At 38.8% G+C, this 27,741-nt stretch overlaps 2 protein-coding genes across 2 annotated transcripts in view; one reads left to right on the forward strand and one right to left on the reverse strand.

The window, feature by feature from the left end:
• The window catches only part of LOC110369893 (tRNA (guanine-N(7)-)-methyltransferase), a 124,686-nt gene that overhangs the window by 64,390 nt on the left and 32,555 nt on the right, over positions 1–27,741 (reverse strand). The gene's annotated exons all lie outside the window — the stretch shown is intronic.
• On the forward strand, positions 1,117–25,300 carry Tlk (Tousled-like kinase). Its single transcript, XM_049839381.2, is given in 18 exon segments — positions 1,117–1,609; positions 6,354–6,439; positions 8,792–8,845; positions 16,992–17,082; positions 18,021–18,057; positions 18,059–18,096; positions 18,099–18,170; positions 18,450–18,610; positions 19,216–19,305; positions 19,394–19,534; positions 19,620–19,825; positions 20,126–20,369; positions 21,333–21,484; positions 22,199–22,342; positions 22,699–22,846; positions 23,028–23,278; positions 24,208–24,427; positions 24,714–25,300. Coding segments are annotated over 18 exon segments (2,418 nt in total). The 5' UTR covers positions 1,117–1,536; the 3' UTR covers positions 24,924–25,300.

A 27,741-nucleotide genomic window follows, 5' to 3' on the forward strand; every position in this document is an offset into this window, starting at 1 on the left:
TAGTTAAATGCAAGATTAGGACAACTTCTGCTTCTAAATAGTATTGGTACCGGAACTGTGAAGGCGTTGGTCATGGAAATCTAGACTCTTTTTAGTCGAGTTGTAGCAGATATTTAGTATGTGCTGACTCTATTTCGGTGTTTGAGGCGCACTCGGCGGCTAATCGGCGCGTCACGTGACGTGCGCCGGAAGGACGGGGGGTGCGGGTTGGCACCGCGGGCCGCGGGCAGGGGAGTCGGAATGCAGTCACCACCGCTCGATGCACACCCAGCATAGCTGCTCGATTGATCGTCAAGTCAAGCTCTTGCTCCACTTTACACACGCACTGGCCAAATGAATTTTACCCTGCCTAAAGTATTTCGCCGCTTTTCTAACATACCCCGTATAAATTTGTACTCTTATATGAGGATCCTACGTATTTAATGAGCGCTTTAAATTAACTATGATAAACATAATTCATAGATATAACAAGGTAATAAACCATAGTTACAGTTAAATGTGCTATCCTATCCCAATGACTATTGATTGACAATTAACTCTAGGTACACATTTATTTGTTTACCAAACTACTGCTGTTATGAAATACAATGAAGTATTTACTGTGATAAGGTCATCAGTCATGATGCTCATCACATTGGTGTGAAGCGAATATCTTGTATAAGAAAGTATTGTTAAGATAATCTGGATTAATTTCGTCATGATAAAAAAATAAACTCATTTTCATGAATTGTAAATATGAGTGTAAGGCACAACACAAATCATATCATGTGGGAAAATGTCTGTTGAAAACTGTAAAGCACACTAAGGCTGTGACTTTCTTCCTTATATCTTATCATGGTTAAAAAAACTGCTTGTTATAGTATTTCTGTTTTATGAACGTAATAATTATGACGCTGAGAATTAATGTGTTTTGACAAGCTGTAAAGGTGCTTAATTTTCTTTTATTAATGTCGTATATTATTTGAATGACTAAATATGATAGTATTTGATCTCGTTTAGCTTGGGATGAAATAGTGTAGTACAAAGCAGTAATTGCAGCGTGCGGATTGCAGGCGATTGCCCCTCGCCCCGCCACGCAGCCCCGCGCTCGAACACCGTAAGTAAACAGTCTGGTGTTTATCCGCGTCTCGCTCGCACCGACCGCGTCGCGTCGCGCCTCTGAGGTGCACTCGGTGTTCCTATTATTTTCGTGACGGGTATTGCGCCGAAGCCGATTCCCGCATCCTCGCCCCCGAGACGCGAGGTCCGGTCTCGCGGCGGAGGCGGCGGCGACGGCCGTTCGCATCGCGCGCCAGTCCACGCCCGAGGCCGACTGTCGCATTGGTCCGTGCCTACAAAACGTTTGGTGTTTGTCGTCGATGTGTTGAAATTGAAAATGCGGCACGTTCCGAGTGCGTATCACGGAGGGTGAAGAGCGCCCGGCCGCGGTTTGAATTTCATCGGTATCGTGTCGTGTTTGGTGACAGTGAGTGGATTGTGTATTGGCTTGCCGATGATACACGTGAATGTGGATGGAGTTCGGAGTGGTGTTGGAAGATGCATTTCAAAGAGTCGTTCGCGATGAGCGATCGACCGAACGAGCGTGGCCGGCGCAACTCCCGCTGCAAGGGTGGGTGTCTGCTTGCAATGACGGCTCAGAGTCGTCTGCGCTCGTGAATCACAACACACCATAACATTACACATAACGTGTGGACTGCCGCCTGTCCCTACAAACTCTTCCTGAGATATTATGAAGACACTAACGTAGTTGTCACAACCCTTGGGGATTGATTGTAATTTTTTATCTGAATTTTGTAGACGTGAAGGCTAATGTTTAGAACGTAAAGTATCTTCGTTGTTGATGTGTTTATACTTTTGATAAATTAAATGACAGGATTGGAACACAGTCACGTTCTATGCATTCTTGTCGATATTACTTACATATTAAAATGATACAGCCACTTCTGTTCTAGCGACATTACATACATTACATTACAAATGAAAAGGGGTGTTATAATCGATAAGGAATTCTGGTTGGAAACAATTTCAATTATCGGTCGTCTCTGCTGTTGACATCAATAAGCGATCAGCTGTAGCGTCTTTGTGAATTCTAGTGCATTTGACACACTCTCTAATTTTCTATTTATACTCAAAATGTCTCTGATTTTCACATTATTGTTGAAATCAATGTGAATATAATTATTGTAACAGTGATTCATACAATAGTTATGGTGCTTTTCGTCTTACTTTACCGAGTCAATAGAAATGCTTATGAGTTCTGCCCATTGGTTAGCTCCTGCTGGCATTTATGGTCATTTATTTACAGGGGCACGTGGAACACTTGCCTTCTTGTTAGATCAGGAGGATCGTTCTTTTGACACATCGAAACACATACGATTTACAAGTCATCAACTTAGTTTAAGACGTATATTGGTACTATTATCACATTTTCTTTTAAGTACATACACAATTCAATTTGTAATTGTGTTATGGATGATGTTGATGCTGTATGCTTATTTATGACGGATAGGACTAGGAAACCCTGTAGCAGAAGGTGATAAAGCCCTAGTTTATAGATTCGGAGAATTTACTTGGAACAGCCGCAATGTTCGATTATCCAAGGTTAAGCTAAGTTAACGCTGTCTTGAGCCAGACTGTGATTCGCAGATTCGATAGTAGTTCAAAATATTTGAAAGGCCATCGATATAGAAATCTAGTCAGACGCCAGAAAGTATCAAGAAAAATCGTGTTTTCAGTTAGTCGGTTAAAAATGAAATACTGGTAAAAGTGCAGTGCTAGAATGTTTAAATTAGAAGACGATGGGAAACATTGATTGGAGTTATCTACATAATAAGTAGAAAATCAACCAAAAATAATACTGATTATGTTTAAAAAAAAAACGTTTTAGACAATATTTTATTTGGTGCCAATTCAATATATATTAATTTGTGCACCATCATTCTTATTTCACTTTGCAGCCGCAATTACAGCTGTAAATCATGCTTGTAAACAGTGGATTAGCTAGCCATGGCCCATGCTCACCACCTCGATTCTAAATTGAAACGCTTCGCTAAGCTCCTTTAAAAGATCGATATGGGAAACCACAAACTTTGGCATGTTCTTTTCCTGACTATTAAGAAGTGTTTTTTCCCTTTGCTAAAAGCCTCGCCTAGTAATATGCATTTTCGCCAATACAAATAAATTCAAGACGAAAGCGAGATATTTGCTAGTAGGTAATTTTTAGGAGCTGTCAGAAAATTTCGTCTCCATTTTCAATCCTGCAATGGCAGTTTTACCACAATTGTTGTGCAGCTCTCGTCAATATAATTGAATTCGACTCTTCATCACCAGATCAACTCTAAATCTTAATTGCTTAATTAGTTCAAAGATACGCATATAATTTTCAGGAGCGCTCAATTTTTCGAGGATCCTGTCATCAAACTCTGACCTTGATGTTCATTGGATCTATGAATTAAAAATCTACATCGGTTCAGGCATCTTTGGTAAATCTACTTAAGTATCTGTATTATCTGATAGACTGAAGTGAGAATAAAATAAGAAAGAGTTTCATAGACCAGTCCCGCAACTGCAATTCTTGACTTGTTTCCTTTTCAGTTCGTTAGTCGACGTTTTTCATATGAAGGCAGGAATTTATTTATTTGAATCTTTTTAGTTTCCTTGTTGAAGTATTTAATAATAAATAATGTACTTACTCTATTTTTGGTCCACCTACATTTGTCAATTTAAAATTCACAAACCTAATTAGTCATTGCCTCGCGTACATGTACTTTGTTTAGATAATAAAGATATATGTCATACAGTATTTTTTAAAATATGATGTATCATGGCACCTTGCATTCGCTATGCTGGTTTTTCCACTTGGGTAATTGAGAAAATTACAGCGTTAACCTTAGTTAGCCTGATTGTCAAAATCCGTTCAGTCCTTTTGAAGATTGGAGGGAAAATTACATTCATACATATGGTTTTTCACACATTAAACAAATTAAAGGGAATAGGCGCATTCGTTTAGCTTTTAATTTTCAAAGGTTTTGCTGTTGCGAGTGGACACTTCATAGAAAAATTTGGTAAAAGCTATCAACTACTTGTGTGATAATGATATAATTATGCATGGCCATCAGTGGAATGTAGGTTAATCATACATACATATGTAATTAAGTATTTTTAAGTACTTGTTTTGAGAATACTGTCTTATTAAGTATGTGTAGCAATATCGTTAGATCAGGCAGGATATTATGAGGTTTGTCTGCCTGTCCGCCACGTCGCATATTTTACACATACACGTATTTATTTCCCATTCAACGTATGAATGTTAAATCAACAACTATTCTTGAAAAATTAGATAATAACGTTTTATCTCATAACAAAAAACATTTTTCCGGTGTTTGTGGTAATGAATCAGTAGCAGGTTTCACTTGGCTACGACATTCGTTAAAGGCCTCTGGGGTTATGCGGTAGGGGTGAGGTGAGGGGGGCGAGGGGAGTCGCAAAGGATGGAGGTGAGATCATAGTGGCGAGTGGCCCGGGGAGGCGATCGATATGTACATTGAACATACATACGTATCTATATAAATAACTGTACCTAACTTCTCGCAACTCGACTGTCTGCTCCAGATACTGCGCCAAAACCCTGTCCCCCTCCGACCTCTACCCCCACCTTGCCTATTCTTTAACAAAAAGATCAATTTTTAAACAGAGAACACATCAGCGAACGCCTACTTAAATCGGATAAATTGTTTCTTCCTGCGAAATAATTATTAGACTAAAGTTCTCGTTTCTGAAAAAAAAAAAAACAATACTTAACAGGTATTTCACGCAACTCAATAACGTACCTATATCATTTATTCAGAGGATGTGGTGACATAACCACATCCAGAGCCCTTTAGTCACTATCTAAATTGATTGAATGTAGATCACATTATGGTATTTTGAATACCTACCTTATACAATCTGTGCCCAGATAATTATTCAAAAGGACAGCTTCTAAAATACATTAAAATTTATATTTCAGAAGTTAGTAGAAGCTTTTGAAAAATAATATCTAGAAGATCTAGGGAATTGGCCAGGACTACCTAATTACGAGAAAGCTTGCTTACCTGTTAGTATAAAACCTAACTGTTACTTCGTATATGACATGACTAACAATAACTTAATTATACTTGAAAGCTCTATTTTGGACTAACAAAGAATAAATGAACGTGGGACTGATATACCAAATGCCATACAAATTCACTCAGATGTGAAAAATTAAAAACTTTCTAAAATTCAACAGAACACAAGAACACAGTCCCAAAGTTTCAGAGTAACTATGTATTTACTGATCTGTGGTTTCACTTAGTAAAATATTAGGATGCGCCACTATTTACAACGCAGGTAATTTGTAATTACCGCGAATTTAGGAGTAATTAAATTATCATCGCCTTCAATTTGCCTTTTTTATTGACCCATTGCTGAGTACAGACCTTTTGTCATGCAGAGAATGAGAATTTCAGTCACCTCGTTCGCTACATGGTGGATTGCGATTTCTGACATTAGTGTCCAAGTTTATTCAAGATTTTTCCTTCACTTTACTCAGTCATTTTGTCCGAGAAACGTTTAGAAAGTAAATTAATATTATGCCCAAGAAGTAACTTGAAAAATTTGGCCAAAAACGAATTTTAAACGTGTTATTTGTCTCCGTACATTACATCTATTGCAATCAAAATTCTCCTAGTGATGCTAGGTTAATTCGAGGCTGTGCTTGAAGTAGCTCCAGAATTTAAAACAACATATTTGAAACTGGAATGGGTGGGCGTTTTGGGGACTGTTCTGATGTAATTTTTAACGTTCAAAATGCCGTTTGTTTTGCACTTCTTCTTGTGTGTTGATCACATGTCTTACAGTGAGACTACACTTTGTCAGCCCAATATGCCGCCACAGCGAGAGCACGGCCGGACGCGCTTATTAGGTCCTCCCGCGAGCAAGTTTCAGGGCACAGTAAGGACTGCCAAACTCCTCTCGGGAGATCGTGTCCAGGATCCCCACCTGGTGTTTTGGATTCAAGTTTGAAGAAATGAGTTTGAATTTTATTAGCTTCCTCCAGCAGTTTCATCTGCTTCTTCAAGGAACAGCTCGCACCCATATGAAAAAATATTTAGTTTATAATGTTAGTGTTTAAATCTTTGGTTCTGAAGTACTGCTTGATCAAGACCATTTACAATCTCGGAACGAATCGTAGTCATAACAAACACCTACCAATCAAGCATTTTTTTCAAGTTCATTTTCCATTTTGACGGTACAATGTCATCGTCGCTGTACCATAAAACGCCTGGCCTGTATACTATAGAGACATGAGTTGTAACATGCATCTTCAACAGGTGCTGGCGTCAAGATGGAGCACTTCCAAGCGGCGCTGGATCCTCGCAAGCAGGAGCTGCTGGAAGCGCGCTTCCTAGGCGCCAAGGTTAGTTTCTTCCTACTTCATTTACCTATCCATTACTTTGTTTACCCACTTACTTACTTTTTCAACTTAGAGAGAGCTCATATTCTTATGATACGTCAAATAATAAAATAAGACTTAGTGCCTATGGTCGTTATTAAGTTCTCATTATTTGAGAAAAACTACAAAGATTTCTTGAGGTTTCATACACTTCTGGGCATATTGTTAGTGAAAGTATTGTTTGTTTACGTACCATAATGACTACGTTGCCAGATTTTGATCAAGTTCATTATGTATTATTCTTATTAAACATAGGTTTCGCAACATTTTACAGCAATAACTGTGGGAGAATGCGAACCATATATTATGTTCGAGTAAAACACCAGGCTATGCCTATGTTTATTATAACCCTTTGAAACGAAGATATAATCTGATGGATATTGAATAGATGCGGATACCCTAGGTAATCTATTTGGGTTTCTGAGCTAATAATAGAAGAATAGGATTGTTTAGTCAAGTGGTTCATTGAATGCTATTCTTAGTTTCTTTACAAACAAGTTTTGTTGGGTGAGACTCGATATGTCTTCAGGTTTCCATCGCTTCAACGATTTTCATATTGTTGAACTCTGCCCTGCTCGATGATTTTCATTTCGTTGAATTTCGCTCTGCACCTTAAAATTTGAAACGAACTTACGTACGCCTGAAAATAAGGTTCATCCACTTTCATCCGGTATAAATTAAACCTGTAATAGATAGTACGGAATATAATAGAATAACATTTCAGTAATTATCTTAGTATTTGGTAGTAATCAAGCAGGTATTACTGTAGTGTAGTGAACATCTGTATAAATTCCATCAGCGAATTGTATAGGAATGTCTTTGTTAAATCAGAAGTGAATGCAATGTTGTTTTCGAAACGATTCTTTTGTTCTCACATTTCCTGCGCTGGTTAGGTTCATTTAGTTGGTTTATTGGTAATAGTAACGCTACAATACAACTGACAACAATGTTGTCTACTTGGTAGTTAAAACTGCTGGGAATAAATAGCGTATATAACAGTTAGAGCATAGGAAAATGAAATTTTCTGTTGACACATTCTTATCATCCTAAATCCTTCGTGATTGTAATTAGTCAAAACCGAAGGTCTTCGAATATCACCAGTTCAGGTTTCGGGATTGCCACTTAATTTTGACTGTTCAGATGTGTAAACGTCGGTCTTAATTAATCATTCACACATCATCTAGTCAGTCGCATGGATGGGTTAATGGAAGATTACCCGTTCCTTTTTTCTTAAATAAGGTCGACTCCAAGGCTTCGTAAAATCATAGAGGAGGTACATACTGACGTTACAGAGGAGGGAGGGAAGCACGTCATACCGAGTGTTATACATGGCCATACTTAGATAGGTATTTATATCAGTGCGGCACCAGTCAGCGGGCGAGTAGATGTTGACATGCAACGAGTCGATCACGTGATCTTTGATAATGTGGCAGCTCCAGTAGGCATGCCCACCTGCCCCGCAGCCGCCACCGCCGCCCCGCTTTCTGTACGCGGTCGCCGGCAACATCATGTATGTGCACACATCGTCGTCTCGACCGACCAAGTGATGTTGTAGATATGTAATTCTATTATGTGTCTCGTCTCCGTCCGTTCCCCGCTCACACTTCGCTCCCCTGTTTCATCCTAATGACGCGTCATTTGGCCGAGCTAGGGCATCGGTTTTGTTCGTTGTTTTGTTATATTTGTTATTCAAATGATCTGTGTTATTGATCACGTTCTCTTTGTTGCTCACCGGAAAGATTCTGAGTGAGTAATCTCTACCTTTACCTTATTCAAAATCATTCTGATGACTAAATTGAGAAATTAAATATTACAACAATTTGAGAACGAGGCGTATCATACCAACTTCAATCCATAGTCAATGGAGATTTATTTGCACAAATGCTTTAATGAGCGTTTGATGGTGGCAGACTAGCTTGTTACGAATGTACCATTTCGTCATTCAACGACAAAATGGCGGACGGACACAAATAGTTTCTCGGCAAATGTACGGTTGTGACTTTATCGATCTAAAAACATTTTGCTACCTGTGAGCAATTAGAGCACGACCACACCAGACAAGAAAAATACGTATTGATACGTTGATAGGTAACTGTTGTATCTATGTCGACTGGCATACGTTATGAATTTGTGATAAGCTTATCGATTTGTATGCAGTAACGTTCAGAGACGACTAAAAATTGTAGTTTAACTTGCAATATAATTTAATGCAATACACAATATAGGTACCTTTGTAAAAGGCAAACAGTTATAATAGTGGGGAGACGTTTTCTAATAGGCTGGTTTACATTGAGCGCATTGATCGCGTGTTTACAGGTCAGCACAAGGGAGATACTAGTAGAAACTCGGCGGACGCCCGAATACAAAACGGTGAGTTGTTTTATGGATTCATTGTAGATATTTGCATTCACCGGCATTACATTGATGTAGGTACTAGAATACTCAAATTTTTAATTTCCTGCATTAGCGATTCACGTTTACGTGGGACGGTTGTTTCAACCTCTCGTACGCCCAACCATTGCATGATGGCATACATTATTAATAGAAGGTCTATTACGTTTCATGCTACATTTAGGAAGTCGGTTACCTTGATATCGATTAGGCTTTCGTCGACTTAAAGCGAATATCGATCCTTTTACAAGTTTCTGCTTTCAAATCAAATGAAGGTAGGCAATTGATTTTAGTCGCATAGTAAGTACGTATTTAAATGTATTTGCATTATTGTATTATACTCTAGTAGTTCAACAGTTAATTGACGTTTTAGTGCGTTCAAAAAACATTCTCATGATCAGTTGCCTAAGAACATTTATTATCGTGGCGCGTTCAGTTCGTACTTACATACAACAGCGTGTAGTGTAAACACACCTATAAATAGCAGCCTTACAAAATAACAGCGAGACCATTTTCGTATCGTACATGTATGAGCGCACCGTACGCAGCTAGTTTCCACTCGCATGTCACGGACCACGGTACGCGGTACAATGCATCGCGGCTAGCAGGTTTTCATACGTCTGTCATGGTTACATGAACCCAATTGTTCTCAATTAATGGAACATCACTACAATATTTTACTCTCAAATAACGAATTTAACGGTTCTATTAATGATCACACCTCCATTGTTAAAAACTTTCCATTCATGAGAGATTCGCTAGTAGGTATTTATGTACTAAATCATATAGTTTTTTCATGTGTTGCGATTCTATGAAAAATAAATTCAAATCGATTGTTGTAGTTTATTCTCATAGTTTTCATAGATAACTTGTGTGCCGTGGAAAGGTAGAGAGTATCCTAAAAGTGGAAATACGATAAACTTGATAAAGCGGCAGGGAAGTATGCCGGCCTCGAAGTGTAGGCAAGTCGGGGCCGCGGGGTCACCGACACGCAGCGCGCCCGCCCCGCAGCCCCGCGCGTCCCTATCACTGAACGCTTGAAATGAAATCGCGGTTTTCGCACCACTCTTTCTGCCTAATGGATACGGGTCTACGTAACTCTACCAAGTTATTTATAAGTACTAAATATGTCAGAGTCAGAATGTGTGTGTGTCATTTGCTAACCGTGTAATTTTGTAACAATTTTTTTCACAGTGTATTTCATTTTTGACACAACTTACATATAAATACTTATTAATATCATTATAAATGCAAAGTAACTCGTATGGTCTGTCCAGTCCTGTCTGTATAGCGCACTGTCGTGTTCTCACGTTAGACTACTGAACCGATTTAAAATGAAATTCCGAACACATACCTACCTACCTATCTAGTCTAGCTACTGCCTAAGAAAAGACACAGGCCACGTTTTATCCGGGTCCAGGATGTACCTAGTTCCCTTGAGAAGCGGGTGGAACCGCGGAAAACAGCTACTAGTCTGCACCGTACGTGTAACGACAATAGACGGATAGTTTTGCTACTCTAATTAGATTTTATTGTTACACATTTCATTCCTCCTATTCTTTTAATTTATTGTAAGTAGTCAATAAACACCATCTTAAAAAAATAACAATCAACTTTAGGTTTGGCACTAAATAAATTACAGATTTTTTTTTTTCATGTGAATTGCGTAGTACCATACAAATAATAATGCCTGTCTATAGGTTCGTAAGTTGGTGTCTTCTTATAAATCTTTCACTCAAGCTCACAGTATCATTGTGTGGAAGAATTCACTGGCTAACACAATTCATTTTAAAATCGTTAAGTGGCTAATGTAATGGCGAGCGTCGAAGTTGAGGCAGATTGGCAAGCAGAGGTGGGCGACTTGCGGCTTGTCTCGCACAACAAGCATGCTTATTCCGCACTGAGAGAAAGAGAAGTAGGCACAGCGCAGTGTTCAGTCAGTTGGTTTGCACATTCGACGCGAAGGGAAATTATAACATGGCGCACACGGCCTCGCCCCGCCTCGGCTACAATGTGCCGTCAAACCTCATTCCACCGCTTAGCCGCCCGGTTCCGCAGTTATTTTTACACAGGCCGACCTTTCGCACCGGTCGTCACCGCACTCCAGTATTAACAAAATTTATATCCACGACGCACACACATATAGACAACTGCATAATATATTCGTATATATCCACAAGTTTCGCACATAACTACTAACGAACTACATGCAAGTTTCCTAATAATTAAAAATTTAAGATCATCGTCGCTAAGAATATGTGAATCGTAAATACTGTAGTAAATAAAACTGTGGCATAGAGGCGACTGCTCTCGTCCGCTGCCACGGAGGCAATGAACGCGCGGCGGGGCGGCGCGGCAGGCGGCCCGTCAGCTGAGCGTCACGCCGCGACATTGCAAGGTCCGCCCGTATTGCCTCGCCTGACCCACTGCGCCGCGCGTCGTGCCATGCCGCCGCGCCTCACGCCGGCCGGCATATTCCACCTAGGGTCTACCTGTTCCCACCTGACTAACTAAATTAAAGTTTTGCCTGTTCACTTAGCACTAAGTAAGCACTACGAACCTAAAATTTCAAAAGAGCTCACACTGTTTAACAGAAAGTATCACTTGCTTCCGCCAGCGGTTTCACCCAGCTCGGCTCCTCAGGGAACTGCCGCAACCCCATAATAATAGTTATGTTATTCTGATGTACTATTAATACCAAGTTTAGACTGGAAGCCGACCCCAACATAGTTTGGGAAAAAGGCTCGGAGGATGATGATATTAATACCAAGTTTAATTTAAATCCTTTCAGTGGTTTTGGCGTAAATAAAAGATATTTTATAAATATTCACAAAACGTCTGCAAGCAATGTATGTATTTTCGTGGACATTTATTTATTTAAAAAACAATAACTAAAAGCAGACAATAAAATTAAATAAAAGCAAATTTTTACCTGGATCTAAATGAAAGCAATATAGAAGTAAACAATTATTTTGTTTGTATCTCTATCTACGTACTCCGTAACTATTGTTCTAATACTCGTTATACCATAAATATAAAACAAAACTGCGTATCTGTACTCCTAGCCGCCGAGGAGTTTCCTCATAAGAAGATACTTCTGGCTGCAGCATCAGTATTATCCTTTTTCAATTCATCACAACAAACTCCAAGTATACCACAGGACATGGTCCAAAAATAGAATACAGTATTTGTCCCTCACTTGCTGACGAGGAACTAACAAGGAATCTAAACCAATATTATAAAGCTGAAGAGTTTGTTTGTTTGAACGCGCTAATCTCAGGAAGTCGGATTGAAATTGACAAGTCCGATTTGAAAAAATATTTTGTGTTACATAGCTCATTTATCGAGGAAGGTTGTAGGCTACTTTTTATCCGGGTTCGTGCAGAGCGGAAGCTAGTATTCAATAAAGTGTCGATTCACACTTTCATGCCTATCAGGACATACCTACCTGTGGCTTCATAAAATGATGACAAATAAACCCTCAAGGAACTATTTTTCCTTTCCATCAGTGAGTCCGCAATGCCACAGTACAAACTCTTCGATAATACGAACAAAATGAGCCCAAACACTAGAAGGAAGAGTTCTCTCGAGTTCCATTTCGCCTATACGCATCCTCAGATAAGCTCGAAATCTAATCCTGCAAACAGTTTCCGAGAGATCCTCTCGTTTTCGTTCGGTTCCCATCTTCAGACCCTGATCCGGTGTTTATAATTAAGTACCGTTTTTTCCAAAAATGTAATATCCTTTTAAAATTTAGGAAAAGTCGCACATATCCATGAAAAATATAGGTTTTGAACATAGAACCTCTTCCTGAAAGGTCCTGTCTTTGAGCGTAGGTCAATAAATAGTTTTAAATGTCTTAGCCACTGATCAAATCGTCCTGCCACTTCTTTTAGCTGGGACCTTGCTCAATCTACCGAAACTAGCTAGTCACGATCAGAAACATTAAAAAGAAATGTAAATAATAATGTAAATTTGCAACTACTGCAGCTTTCTCCTGGCAATATATATACAAGGATATTCATGATATTCTGCTTATAAAAATCGCTGATAATCGACAACAGTTCGGTTCAACGCGAAAGTTTATATCAGAAACATAGCCCTCAAGAGACCTGCGCTGTACGATTCAATAGCTACAGCAGGACACATTATATTATTTTGTGTGAGTGACACCAGCATTGGGCAAAAACTATGACTGATTAATCGTTTAACAGGTAAAAATATCTACGGCGTTATGCTCAAGCTTAAAAAAATAAGTTTCAGCCGCGCATATGCCATAGTTAGATACGCAGTAAAGTGAATTTAGTAAATGTGTGGGTGTCAGCGCTGTCGGCACTAGAAATAATCAATATTGCAGGCTCTGGTTCGAATCTCGTGGCGCTTCGTCTATGTTGCACACTTGCGGCTGAAGTTGCGCCGCCCTCCCCCTCGTACCTCGCGCCCTGCACACCCTCGCACTAGAAAATTGGGTTAAACAGCACGCGGCTGAACGCCCGCACCGGAAGAGGGGATTTTGGGGTCCGCAGAACTGCGCTTCTACAATGAATGCGGGACAGAGATGTGACTGAGTATTGATTGTCTTTCACATTGGAGACGCAGTTTTCGTGCGGCGCAAATGCACGCTATCAACGTAGCTACCTAAGCTATATGGACGAACCGAACAAAGATCCCCTCGCAAATACTTCCATTGTTGAATCTTCAATCTCAATGTAGGAAGGTACAACTATAGCTGTGAGTTGTTTTTTAGTATTTTTTGTGATAAGCATGGTTTTATAAAAGGTACCAAAAATCGAGAATGTTTCGGTGGCAAGACTGGTTTTATTTATTTTTGCAACTTTGCGGCGTAATACTAAATAGGGATACAAATGTGATTGCTGACTTTAAGCAGAATAATCTCTAAGCACGTTTAACGTCAATTATCCAGTAGGTTGATGATATCTAGTCTGGGCTTCACTAAAAACTCATAAGTTTTTGGAGAAGGCTAATTGCTAATTTACTATCCCATAAAATGTTGCATACGTGTGATTTAATGTTATTACTCGCCGACCTTATGGGTGAGTATCCTGGTGTATGGTTGTGATTATTGTATAAGACACGATTGTCTGTCAGGCAAATCCGACTGATGCGGTAACGTATCGGATGAATCTTGATTTATTTTTTACTAGCTTCCACCAGCGGTTTCACCAGTGTCCCTTGGGAACTACTCTAAGCTACCCGGTTGATAAGAAACCTTTCTTGATAAATGGGCTATCTAAAACTGCTGGTTCGGCAAACAAACCAACATTTCAGCTTTAAATTATTTATAGACATTTAAGTATAGATATTAGATAAACATTTCCATGCAGATGATAAAATTTAAGTATGTATAAAGTTATCAAATGAAAGAGGTGATTGAGGTTCAGTACCTGATGTTTAATGACGTCGCTTCACTTTCTGTTATCTATGAAAGTCTAATGTCATCAGTTTGTTGCCACGTATGCGGCGCTGACATAGCGTGCTAAAGTATCGTAGTCTTTTATTTCATAAATATCTGAATTGAATTCATTGGTGCACTACGTGCCTATGGCCCATGCAGACTTATTATTATTTGTACATAATACAAGAACACGCGGGTTGCCAACTCACTAACTTTCCATTCGTCTACTGCTGTAGTTTGTATTCTAAAAATAGGCGTCAGTATGCATACTGCAAGCAAATCATGCTTTGCTTCGCTAATTGAATGGGTAGGATATTATGTTAAAATGAATGTCGAATTGCTAGTTAGATTAGACACGTTATCTATTAGTTTTGCTTCTCGATTATGAAATTTGACGTATTTTCCGGTTTTTAGCTTTGTTTACGTCTCAATTATAGATATACATATATTCGATTAGAATAAGAACTTTGATTCTTATCTATGCCACGTCACTTAGCCAATCGGTAAAATAAAGGTACATGTATTGTGTGTGTTGTTAATACCGAGAGACGAAGTCACGTGTTGTCCCTTATATTTTTCCTTATCGTTTTGATCCAATCAAACTGCGTTGTGTTCGCAGGCGACTTTTGTTGCTAGCTTAATACAGGAGGTGTTCGCTGCGAACGGGAGAGGAGGGGCAAGAGGCACCGAAGGGAGTACATACTCGCACAGTGCGGCAACATTACCGCGACAATGCTAATACACTTTATGTGTCTCCCTCTGCTGCCACTATGCACTGTCGTCATGTTGACACCCTGCTCATGCCTATGGCTTTTATTGTCGTTTTTCTTTACCTGTGGCCCTGCAAAACTGCCACGTTGTGCGATTTAAAGACGCTCTGTCCCATTCACCATCATTGTTTGAATTGCCTTTTGTAACAGCATGAGATTACCAATTGTATGTTGAATGTACAGTACCTACATAGTACTTGTTACTTTCTAATGTAAATATTGCATTCATATTTATTATGCATTGGTTGGCATTGTGCTGATATGAGTTCATTTATATGACGTTTCTCTATGCATTTTAACTTCAATAGTTTTCAAGCTCATTCCAGTTCAGTATATTATTTATGATTAATAGAGTCTATCCAAATCGTTACCTACTGATGTATTAAATACCTAGTTATTACACGCCCAATTCCAATCATTTTGAAGAATTAATTAGTTTAAAGTTACACTCTTTTGTATACACAGGGGTCACAAATAGGATCGATATAAAAAAAAAACAAACATGACCTACTTTTGATTATTTTTTATATTTTTGTAAAATTATGCATAGATTCCCCCAATTCTGCGCACTTATAAAAAATCATACTGTATAATGAAATAAGTATTAATAACTTAAAATTTCACAGAGCTTTTTGACCAACCTTAGCTAACCTGTCATTATCGAGGTCAAACTTTGACCACTGTTTTGTTGGTTATTTTATTAGATTAATGAATCAAATAGCTTATTGCCATAAATTATTGTTAGTGTGTTCATCATTAAAAACCCGCCACATGGTAAGATCTTTAAATCTAAACAAATTACCTATGTTTTGTAATTGTATGTAATACTTACCTAATACTAAGTGCGAAATAAAAATACTGACCTACGTGCTTAAATAATAATATACTTAAATAATTGTATATTCATTTAAAATATGTACCTACCAACTTGCTTTTTACCTTACATTCCTACATAATCTAGGTAGAGAGATACAATACATGCTTGCTTATCTAACACTGCTTTGCGACACATAAGTTTATCGCGCTTAGAGCTGGGTTGAATAATACAAAATACATATCTAACTATAGGTGCGCACATTCAAAGTGGATACTGTATAGTAGACCTATCTGTGTTTATATGTTGGTACATCGCGGCAGTCGGCACAGACGCCTACGTAACACGTCCAGTAAGCAGTTTGTTGTGGGGCACGAGCGCCGATATCACGTACCTACTCGTTCGGTCGGTGGCACGCCGCCCGCCACCCGCCGCCACCGCGGTCGCCACCGCCACCTCATTGCGGGAATAATCGGTCAACTGGATTTCGTATACATTGCTTAGGTTCAAATACAAGTGAATACTTTATTTAGCTTACCATTAAACCTGAAGTTCGCTATTATCTAAAATTATTGCCACTTTTTGTTTTGTGCAAAAATTCTATTAGTCAACAACAACACGATCGCAATCGCGGGCTGTTGACCTGTAGCTAGCGCAGTGCAAATGCGAGTGAACGCACAACGTTCTTTCCTTCGAGGTAGTAGAAACATTCGATTATAGACTACGAATGTTAATTTATTTGTGGTTAAATACGAACACACAACTGCAGGCAGATATTTACTGGATATAACAATGCTTTTGGCCTTGTATCCTTGTAAAATGGCGCCTCGCCCGTCGTTATTATTATTACATTCGAAGCAAACTTCGTGACGATCTCTACTCTCCACCCTTTGCGCTCCCCGCGGATGCGTATCCGATTGTCGCGACTGGCATTTCGTTTACAACTTGTCAAACTAGTTAGGTTATTTGGATGAAGTGAGAAATAGTAAAATAATTGTTATGGATACATTACCTTACACGTAATTTGTGAGTATAGGTAGTTTTGTGTCGGAAATGAGTGAGAGCAAGAGTAATATCGAATGAAACTGGGCGAGTCATATGTAAAGACGCCATCTTTCTTTACAGATGTCAGCTGGGTCACAAATTCAGATGGCACCACAAACCACTGTCAACACGGGGCAACCTCTACACAATCAGGACTCCAATATGAGCACAGGTAAATTGTGATTTAGTGATAAAAGTGCAATAAATGTTTGTGATTTGTGATCAGTGCTCTCAGTGTTTACTTCACGCCGGGTTGCCGTCAAAGGTTAACCTTTTCTTACAAACTCTTGAGGGAAGAACACTTGTGTGAAAAACTGTCATCAAACGAAGGATTGTGACGTCATTATCGTGTATATGATGCCGGATAGGAACCGTGAAAGTGCCGTATTTCTTCTCGACAACCGAGACTATTGCGTGCCACAATGCATGACTATAAAAGTGGAGCTAACATAAACCACGTCGGCCTACTGAGCTCCTTGTCAAAAGTGAGTTAACTGCTCATGATTTAATTGACGTGTTCATTTAATAGAGCTACTGTAGTGTTTACTTCTGGACATATGTCATATTCTGTAAAACCAGCCCTGTTTTATGGTCAATATATGATTGAAACACTTAAAATCTGACCACATAATATGACTTACTGTTAAGCTTAATTTTGTATGAAAACATTTTATACATATCTGAGGATAATGCCTCCACAGTTCACTTGCAACAATTCTGTACAATAACAGTAAAACATATAAGATATTGCTTTGAAAATGCTTAATTGGTTTCGTGTAATTCTGATCTTAAGTGTTTATGCATGCAATCAATGTTTCAATCCAACTTTTAATAAGACAAATGGTTTGTGACTACCTACGAGTTACTCAGTGATGATCCAGCTTTAAATCTTTTTATGGGGATGTTATTTTATAAGCCAAGTGCACAATATAGTCAGTTGCTATTCAAGTGAAATACGGCTCTTGTTGAAATACTCGCTGGCACGTTACTGTTGATCACTCACCATTTAATGCTATTCTATGTCAAGTGTTCCATATTATTGGCTTTATCTATTTGAATGCCTTATATAGCTTGCTAGTAATGAGTAATCAAAGGGACAACTACTTTCAGGGTCATCTCATAGCGATAAAGAAGTTGACGCTTTAACTCGAAAAGTCTGCTGCTATGCGAGGCTCAACAGTTGCACCGGCACTGCTCTAGTGCCCCCGAGCGGTGCCACACCTACTATAGCCATGCCAGAAAGGAAAAGGAAACGGAAAGGTAATTATTAGAATGCATCTATATTAAGTTTCTTTTAGTGACAACATTTTAAATTTAAAACATTTGCACCAATAACTTTTACATACATATTTTCATTAATACATAGTGATAGTGACACAATCATGAAAAGAATTCTCAAATTATTTGTGAATAAAATCAGTATTTCAAAACCAACCAAACTTTATTCTGTAAAGGATTGTTTGTTTAATGACACAATATAACAAAATTTACTTTGCCATAGATTCGCTAAAGTATTAACGTAACTTTTATGATTTCCAGGAGAAGAAGGTGTTGGCGGCGGTGGGGGCGGTGGTGGCAAGCAGAGGCATAACTCATCAGACAAAAACATTAGGGAATACTTCTCAAAACACCCCTCATCAAGTCCTGTCAGGCATGCTGGCGCCAAGTCGCCATCACCGCAGGGCGCAAATTATCCTATGGTGAATATGCTTACACTACTATTTTGATTAATTTTTGCCTTTAATCTTCATATGAGAGTATACTTAGAGATTAGCTTCTTGCTTGAAGAGAGAAATCAAAAAAAATCTGCCTAACCTTTTTCCAACTGTATTGGGTTCGAGTCTCATAGGATACAGTGGAGTACCACTGTTTTACATGAAGCAACTACCTATCTGACCTTCTCAAGTTACCTGGGTACAGAGAAAACATTTTCTACATATTACATTGTAATTATAACTTTACACCAATGAAAATTGTATGTGTGAGATGTTATGAATACATCCACAGAAGTTAATAATCATGTTTATAAGTGATTACATCATATGACTCACTCAATCAAGTGCAGATTCAAACAGCTTGCTTTCCTTGATAGAAAATTATAATGTTCTGCAAGCACAAGTTAAGTATGTGTGTTAATTATCATTGAGTGCCCAATATTTTTGCCAATTCAAATATTCCTAGTTTTCTGCTTGCAAGATCATAGGTATTGAACTATTATTATTCTAAATGATGTAATCGTTATATGGACTGCAGATGATATTGTTGATTTTATACAAGTAACAATAATAATAATTGTATTGTCTAGTACCCACCGTCACCCTCGTCGTTACTGCCTTCTGGTGCCGATTTTTTACGTTCGGCGTCGCAGCAACGACCACACACATCTGTTAAACAGGTAACCTTTGCTGAAACATTATTAAATACGCATTTTAGTGATGATGTTCTTTAACTGTAAGTTTATGTTCATTTATCATTGTCTGTAGGTTCAAACAGAACTGACATGTCAGAGGATACAGGAGTTAGAAACTCAAGCATCTTCTGACTTAGAACTAAGAAATAATAAAATAGAAGAATTAACGAGATCTAATGAAGAATTGAAACATCAAGTGCAAGCGCAGAGCAAGGTATTGCAGAGCTTTTGTTAATAACATACAATTTATATTTTAGATTCAATGAATTCAGAAATTAACGAAGAATTTACTGTTCCAGGTAATAGATCAACATAAATCACACATCAATAAATGTATAGAAGTTGTAAAAAAGCTGTTAAATGAGAAAAGCACAATTGAGAAGAAAGAGGCTCGACAGCGGTGCATGCAAAACAGACTGAGGCTGGGCCAGTTTGTGACGCAGCGCGTCGGCGCTACCTTTCAAGAGAATTGGACTGATGGATATGCATTTCAAGAATTAACGAGGTGTGTTACTCAACTAATATTTCTACAGTGTTTTCTGTACTTTAAAGTTATTAAAAGCAAGTAAATCGAAGAAAATGTGAATAATTTTAAGGTGTTATCAGGGTAAGAGGCTCTACTTTCATGAAAATCGCCTATGAGTGAACTAACTGCCATCGGTCACGGACAGAAAAAAATATTTTAGTTGGCCGCTTGTCAAACACAATTTCTACAAACCAATCTGTTAAGTTGTCGCTTTGGGTTTTCAACACAGTTAATTATAATTTTAAATTGAAACTAACAATATTTAATGAATGGTACCAGGCGGCAAGAAGAAATAACAGCAGAAAAGGAGGAAATAGACCGGCAGAAGAAGTTGTTATTCAAGAAGCGTCCGGTGAACAACGAGGGCGGCGGCGGGCGCGGCAAGCGCACGGTGTCGGCGGCGCCCGCCACGCCGCAGCCCAGCCCGCTGCACAACGGCACCGACGCGCCCACCTTCCTCAAGCCCGACCCGCTGCCCAGCATGACCTACCAGGAGTATTATGAGGCTGATGAGATACTCAAGGTACACAAATCTTATTATTTTTCCTTACACACTCATGTTTAGTTAACAAGTCGTGGAGTGGGTAAAGGACCAACCTCAAGTACGAGGGCGCGGGTTCGATCCCAGGTCAGGCAAGTACCAATGCAACTGTTATAAGTTTGTATGTACTTTCTAAGTATATCTTAGTCACTATTGGCTGTGTTTCGGATGGCACGTTAAACTGTAGGTCCCGGCTGTCATTGAACATCCTTGGCAGTCGTTACGGGTAGTCAGAAGCCAGTAAGTCTGACACCAGTCTAACCAAGGGGTATCGGGTTGCCCGGGTTACTGGGTTGAGGAGGTCAGATAGGCAGTCGCTTCTTGTAAAGCACTGGTACTCAGCTGAATCCGGTTAGACTGGAAGCCGACCCCAACATGATTGGGAAAAAGGCTCGGAGGATGATGACTCATGTTTAGTTATATGACGTTTTCTAAATAAATATACCTAGGTAGATTGATTATCAGTTTGATTTATCACCCTTGTAACCCTCCAAACTAAAATTTCATAAAAATCGTTGGAGCCTTTTCAGCTGTGGTTGTATTTTTACAAGAATTGGTGTAGCCCACATGTATTTGATTATGTATTGTATTCATGGGATGTGCAGATTGAAATTACTTCTGATACATTTATATCTTGTGGCATAACTTGCGAATGCAAATGCTTCTGCATCTGGTGTGACTGAGTCTTCAAAGTTGTCATGTCAAGGCTGTCTTCGCCGTCAAAGCCACACCCTAAACAAAGCCCACCCTCCAAGCTTTGGGGTTTTATGAGCCGCGCTGGGCTTTGCTGAGCGCAGTGTGGGATATTCTTAGCGTTATAGATACTGCTGCCAATCTCCAAGCAAGGCAAATTTAATATCTCATTTGGTACACTGTGATAGTTATATTCACCATATTTTTATATTTATTTCTAGTTCTTAGTTCTAACAATTGTTTTTATTGCAGTTGAGACAGAGTGCGCTTAAGAAGGAAGATGCAGACTTGCAGCTAGAGATGGAAAAGTTAGAGAGAGAAAGAAATCTTCACATTAGGGAGCTGAAGCGGATACACAATGAGGATCAGAGCCGGTTCTCACAACATCCTGTGCTCTCTGATCGGTGAGTTAACCAGCAATTATTACTTTGATAATTTTGGTTTGTGTGAATATATATTTCATTTCAGTATTCCTATTCCTTCAATAGTTAGCCCAAAGCACAAAAAACTTCCAATTGCATTGCAGTATATTGTATAAATCTTCAGATTATAAGTAGCGATGTTATGACCACCAGGAAATCTAAAATCAAACAGTCACACATAAGATAAAATGTTTTTGAAGGTGATAATGTGATAAGGACATAATGTAACCCTGATCTAATTTATGTACTTACACAAATTATAATTATTGTGCACTCTTATAATTTTTATGGCTTACTAGCTTCTGCCAGCGGTTTCACTTGCCACATATAGGAAACTACAACTACCTGTAACTGAATAAAAAGTTGTCCATATGTTATTTGATATATAAGGTATGCTGCCAGGCTTCATCAAAATCCAATCAACGATGTTTTGAAACTTTCGCGTTTATAATATAAGAACCACTTATAAAGACAGTTTACTTTATGTAATTTGAAAATTAACTTATTATTTTATGGACTTAGATGTCCTAATTCATATAAAAAGTCCTTTGTTTGCAAAAGATTATGTCTCTGGAGCTATTTATGATCTCCAACAAAAGATTTATTCTTTCACTGGATATTTTTGGTGTATTCCTTAACTGAAGACCACAACATACACAGTATGTACAAATACTAAGTAAGTAATATTTGTGTCAGGTACCTGTTGCTAATGTTACTCGGCAAGGGCGGCTTCAGTGAGGTGCACAAGGCGTTCGACCTGCGAGAGCAACGGTATACCGCCTGCAAGGTGCACCAACTTAACAAAGACTGGAAGGAAGACAAGAAGGCCAACTATATCAAGTGAGTCTGTGTATGATGGCCTGAGTCATTACTTATTATTATTCTATTAAAGTATACAAGATTTTATGTCGATAGCAATGCTTCTATAAAATTATTTGTAAAAAAATTTGAAGAAGAAGTAACACATGGCAATAAGCTCTTCTCTGTATATTTTTGATAATTTGTACGCTCTTCTGTTTTCTGAAGCTTTTCTATGCAAAAACTTCAAAATATTAATCTACTCTTCTGTAAGAACTTACGACTGAAGTAATAAGAGTGTTTTCACGACACACCCGACCCCATATCTACATTATGAAAGTACAATAAATGTGTTTATTTATTCTACAAAACTCATTGTGTTTGATTGGTTGTTCCAGACATGCGCTGCGGGAGTACAACATACACAAAGCACTCGATCACCCGCGCATTGTTAAGTTATATGACGTATTTGAAATTGACGGCAACTCCTTTTGTACAGTCCTTGAGTACTGTAACGGACATGATCTCGACTTTTATCTCAAACAGGTAAGTAATGTCGTTTGTGTTTTCAAAAGTAAATTAGTAAAATTGGGCCAATGACCCATCATAACTTGTTACCTTGTGGCTCATTTTGAAATTATCTTGATAACATTTTGATCTTGCTGTTCTATTTAAACTGGAATGTTTTTTGTACTCAATGTTAATATTTTGCTGTGTAAAATTCCAGCACAAGACTATTCCAGAGCGCGAGGCTCGTTCAATCGTGATGCAAGTCGTGTCAGCGTTGAAGTATTTGAACGAGATCAAGCCGCCGGTGATCCACTACGACTTGAAGCCTGGAAACATTCTGCTCACCGAGGGCAACGTGTGCGGCGAGATCAAGATCACTGACTTCGGCCTCTCCAAGGTCATGGACGAGGAGAACTATAATCCCGACCACGGGATGGACTTAACGAGCCAGGGAGCAGGCACTTATTGGTAAGTTACAGGTTCATTGTCTATATTTGGTACAAATAGGTGATGCAGTTCTGGATTTTTGTGGCCGGTATTATGATTTACACTCAATAGTCTTCACAAAACATCTAGGTTTATTGAGTGTAAATATTAGTGTTTTTTGTCTGAATACTCCAGAGGGAAATATGTTTATATTCGATGTTTTTTGTTTTTATTTAAATATGCCTCATTATTGGATTTCAACAATAGGGTATTTTAGTCTAGATGAGAAAAAAATTAAAAGTGTATTACAATGATTGTTTAGAGGAAAAGCAATCGGGAAATGTTAGTTTCACTTCGTAAGGTACATAAATATATTTTTTATTGCAGTTTAAAGTTTTTAGGTTTTTTTATCTGTCTTTGAACACTACGAAATGTCGCCGCCATGCTAATGACGTCATTACGGTAGTAAACAACTTTTAACCAAGTGTTTCTCATATTTATATCCACTGGTAGTTGAATCCATAATTTGTCTGGTGTTTTTACACTAGTGTTCTCACATTCAGAAACAACACACCAACGATACGGAGCATAATTACTCATTATTAAAATTTTCAATACATATCAAAATATGTATTACTGACAGCTGTAGTTTGTTTACTAACGTAATGACGTCATGACCAAAAAACAATCATGGCGTCCGTTGTGTGCCGCGTTTTCGCGAAATACGCGCGAAATTTGAAATTATGATAAAACAATTAATTTATATTCGTACATAACGTGAGAAAAAAAAATATTTTGAATTTTTTAGAGATATATTAAGACTAAAGAATTTATTTAAGATATATTTCAAAAATGCATGTAATACCCTATTATCAAACAATAGTCTTAGAAAATCGAAAATAAATGTATGTCGCATTACCGTATCCAATAATTATAAGGCTAAGGTTTCAATAAATTCCTTTGTTTTCCAGGTACCTGCCACCCGAGTGCTTCGTTGTCGGTAAAAACCCACCAAAGATCAGTAGCAAGGTGGATGTATGGAGTGTAGGAGTGATCTTCTACCAGTGCCTGTACGGTAAGAAGCCGTTTGGCCACAACCAGAGTCAGGCCACCATACTGGAGGAGAACACTATACTGAAGGCTACCGAGGTGCAGTTTGCTAACAAACCTACGGTCAGCAACGAGGCTAAGGTGTGTATTGTATTTCCCATATGGGACGTCACGTAACAAACATTATGTATGCTTCGGTAACAAATTCCATAAAGGAGACTGTGAACTCGGTTGTGGTGTCCGTTTTTCCAGATACGAAGATCCAACAAAATTTTGAGAAGTTCCATAGCTTCTCTTCCTAAATGGTTTTAGCTCTACCTCAATATTTTCACTCTTTCTTATATGCTAATCATTTACAAGTCCAATTTGTACAACCAATGTCAATATCTGTGAAGATGTGTTAGTAACGAGTGGTGTATGTCCGCAGAGCTTCATCCGCGCGTGCCTGGCGTACCGCAAGGAGGAGCGCATCGACGTGTTCGGGCTGGCGCGGCACGAGTACCTGCAGCCGCCCATGCCCAAGTCGCGCGGCGCGGGCGGCGGCTCGGGCGGCGGCGGCGCGGGCGCGGGCGCGGGCGGCGCCGCGGCGCCCAGCGCCTTCAGCTCCAACATGTTCGGCGCGGGCTCGTCCTCCTAGCCGCGCCGCCGCCGCCCTCGCCAGCCGGCGGCGCAGTGACCGCGGTGTACATACGGTGTAGTGCTGGACGGGACGCGGCCGGCGCGGCGAGGGCCGGCGCGATCACCACGCCGGTGTCGCTCGACTCTCGTAGACGTACTTTTTAGTTTTGAAACTTTGTCAGTTAATATCCAGAGTTGTAAAATGACTAAATATCATTTACAGATAAATTGTTTAAGATTATGCTTACTGTTGACTGTATTTATTGAGCAGGTGATAAATTGTGATTCTCCATTTGTGAATGGTTTTATCCTTTTATCACTAAAGAGGAATCCTTGGGACTATCCCTTGCATATTATATAAGTTATCCCTATTAAAAAAGTTAAAATATTAGACAAGCGTTTTATTTTGGGCTCTAATTATATGATGACACTGTAAAATCATGTAAAAACAATGTTTTCATAGACTTCATTTCACTTGTAGGTGGAACAGTATTTATCACCAGTGTAAAGTGTCAAAATACAGTCATGTTGTTGGTAGGTATATAAATAGAGCCCTATACTAGATCAGGGTAGATCCTTTTGGAACAAAATAATAGTAAACAGCAACTCAGTGAAATACTAGACTTGTAGGGATGAAGCGAATTGCGAGCGACGAACATACGACGAAAATGTTGCGAATTCTTCACACATCTTCACGTCTTCTAATCAAATGTCAACTCATAATATTTGATGAGACTTTGCCAGGAATTAGTAGTAATTTGTTACTGTATACCCCTGTTTTCGTGAATTTGTTACAAAAAAACAAGACTATGACAGAATAGTTGGCCGTTAGAACCGACCTTTGCCGTAGTCGCCGCCCGTGATTACACAGAAACTATATCGGGTGTGTCGTTCATAATCACATTAAACGACGAACTTAAAACGACGCTACCTTTTTGCTAGGGTAGACAAAATAAAAACAACTAAAGTGAAGTACCTAAGCCCGAAATTTTTGAGTTTTCACTAAAAGTCACTAAGAGGATTTTTTTGAGTATTGGGACATTAAAAGTAGTGTTTGTTCGAGAATTTCTCAAAACGCGGAATTAAACCCAATTCGTTTCGGCGCCCCTGTGCCCGCGGCGACCGTGTTATTCGCATACCCTGCACCATAGGTTAAGACGACCCTGATGCTATCCATACATTTGGATACAGTTCTTGTAACTTGCAATTTTTGATGAAAAAATAGGAGTAACATTCTGATCAAGGATTGGTTGGGGAATGAATTTTCACATTTTCGAAATTTATTCAGATCTTTATTTTAGAGTAAAGTAAAATTAATTAAAATTTCTTTATTCATAATCAACACAGGCAAACAAATCAAGTAATAAGTCAAATTTCATGTCATTTTATAGATATTGTTAACGGCATCATTGTTTGTACTGGGAATAGTGGGGTACAACGAACTCGAATGCGCAGAAAATTTACACTCGCGGCGTATGTACTAACGCTTCTGCGTGGAGTAACAACCAAATCGTTGTGTGGGAAATATTATGGGACAAGAGACATGGCGTTATTAGATCTATTGCGCCTGTTTCAATGCCCATGTTACTGTAAAAGCTCGAACTACGTTTAATCCTAAGATTTTTCAGTAAAACCTATGAGTTGGTAAATGTAAGTATAGTTATCGGCACGAATCTTAAGCTCTGACCTTATAAGAGACCACAATGACTGTGGTCTTTCATTCATAGGCCAAACTAAAAGAAGCATATATACCCGCGTTAAAGAACATATCGCCGATGTCAAATTCCACCGTTCCAGAATGAAGCAGTTTGTGAAAACACTTGACAAAGCCCAGCATTACCTAGAACAGATTTGATAAACCACAAGTTCTTGTTAAAAAAAAACCGATTCCTGTGAAGTTTCAATAGAGAAACTGGAGCGTATACCACCTGCTTGGAACCCCATGATAGTAGCTATTAAATCCAAATCCAAGTCGAAAACTGCTAGACCTAAGGATACAGTGAGCTCGTTCTGCGTGAAGCAGATTGTCAATAATCAACAAAATGTAGGGTAGGTAGCTTAAGTCTGCCCGTGACCAAGGATGCTGAAAAGGATCCATCTTCGGGATTCAAATAATATTAATACCTATACCTAACCGCGATAAAAGTAGTAGTATCCGTAAAAGTAGTTTTATTTAAAGTCTAATATTCGCGTAAATGTCAGAAATCAACATGTTAACCAGTTGCAAATGTACCATACGACCGTTAGGTATCAACACCTCGATAAAAAAGTAATGAAATACCTACATAAATCATTTACAGTTTCAACAAAAGAAATTGTGCGTTATACCTCGACGCTTTGTTACCTGTCGGCAATATTCTTTTCAACGGATTCTTTTAACTGTGACCTAGTTGACGTTGGCGATTTTAATTAGAGGAAATTTTCAAGCTCACGCTGCTGGGAATAACTTCAATTCAAAACTTTCCTGGGTAAACTGAGTTTGTAAGGATAGTGAATCAAAAGGTTTCACGGAGCTTAACTTTACAATAATAACGTGATATCAAATAATCTTGGTTTAAACGTTTATACATAGATGCTAAAAATAAATTAATAGGTACCTAGGTACAAACTTCTTGGTCACTGCTTATTTCTTACTTTTTAATGTCAAAAAAAACTTCCCGCCACTACGGGTTTTCGTTCGCGATCAGTTGCGTGATAGTTAAAATATCCAAAACCTCGCTAGGAGATAACTGTCCGCTAGTGCCCTACCAAGCAGACCCGAGGAATCAAAGGCTTGACCTGTGACCAACATGCGAGTGAAAGTGAGGAGTAGCTTCCCGCTGGCCGGCCTGCATTGG

This window comes from Helicoverpa armigera, chromosome 9 (assembly GCF_030705265.1).
Source record: "Helicoverpa armigera isolate CAAS_96S chromosome 9, ASM3070526v1, whole genome shotgun sequence".
NCBI lineage: Eukaryota > Metazoa > Arthropoda > Insecta > Lepidoptera > Noctuidae > Helicoverpa > Helicoverpa armigera.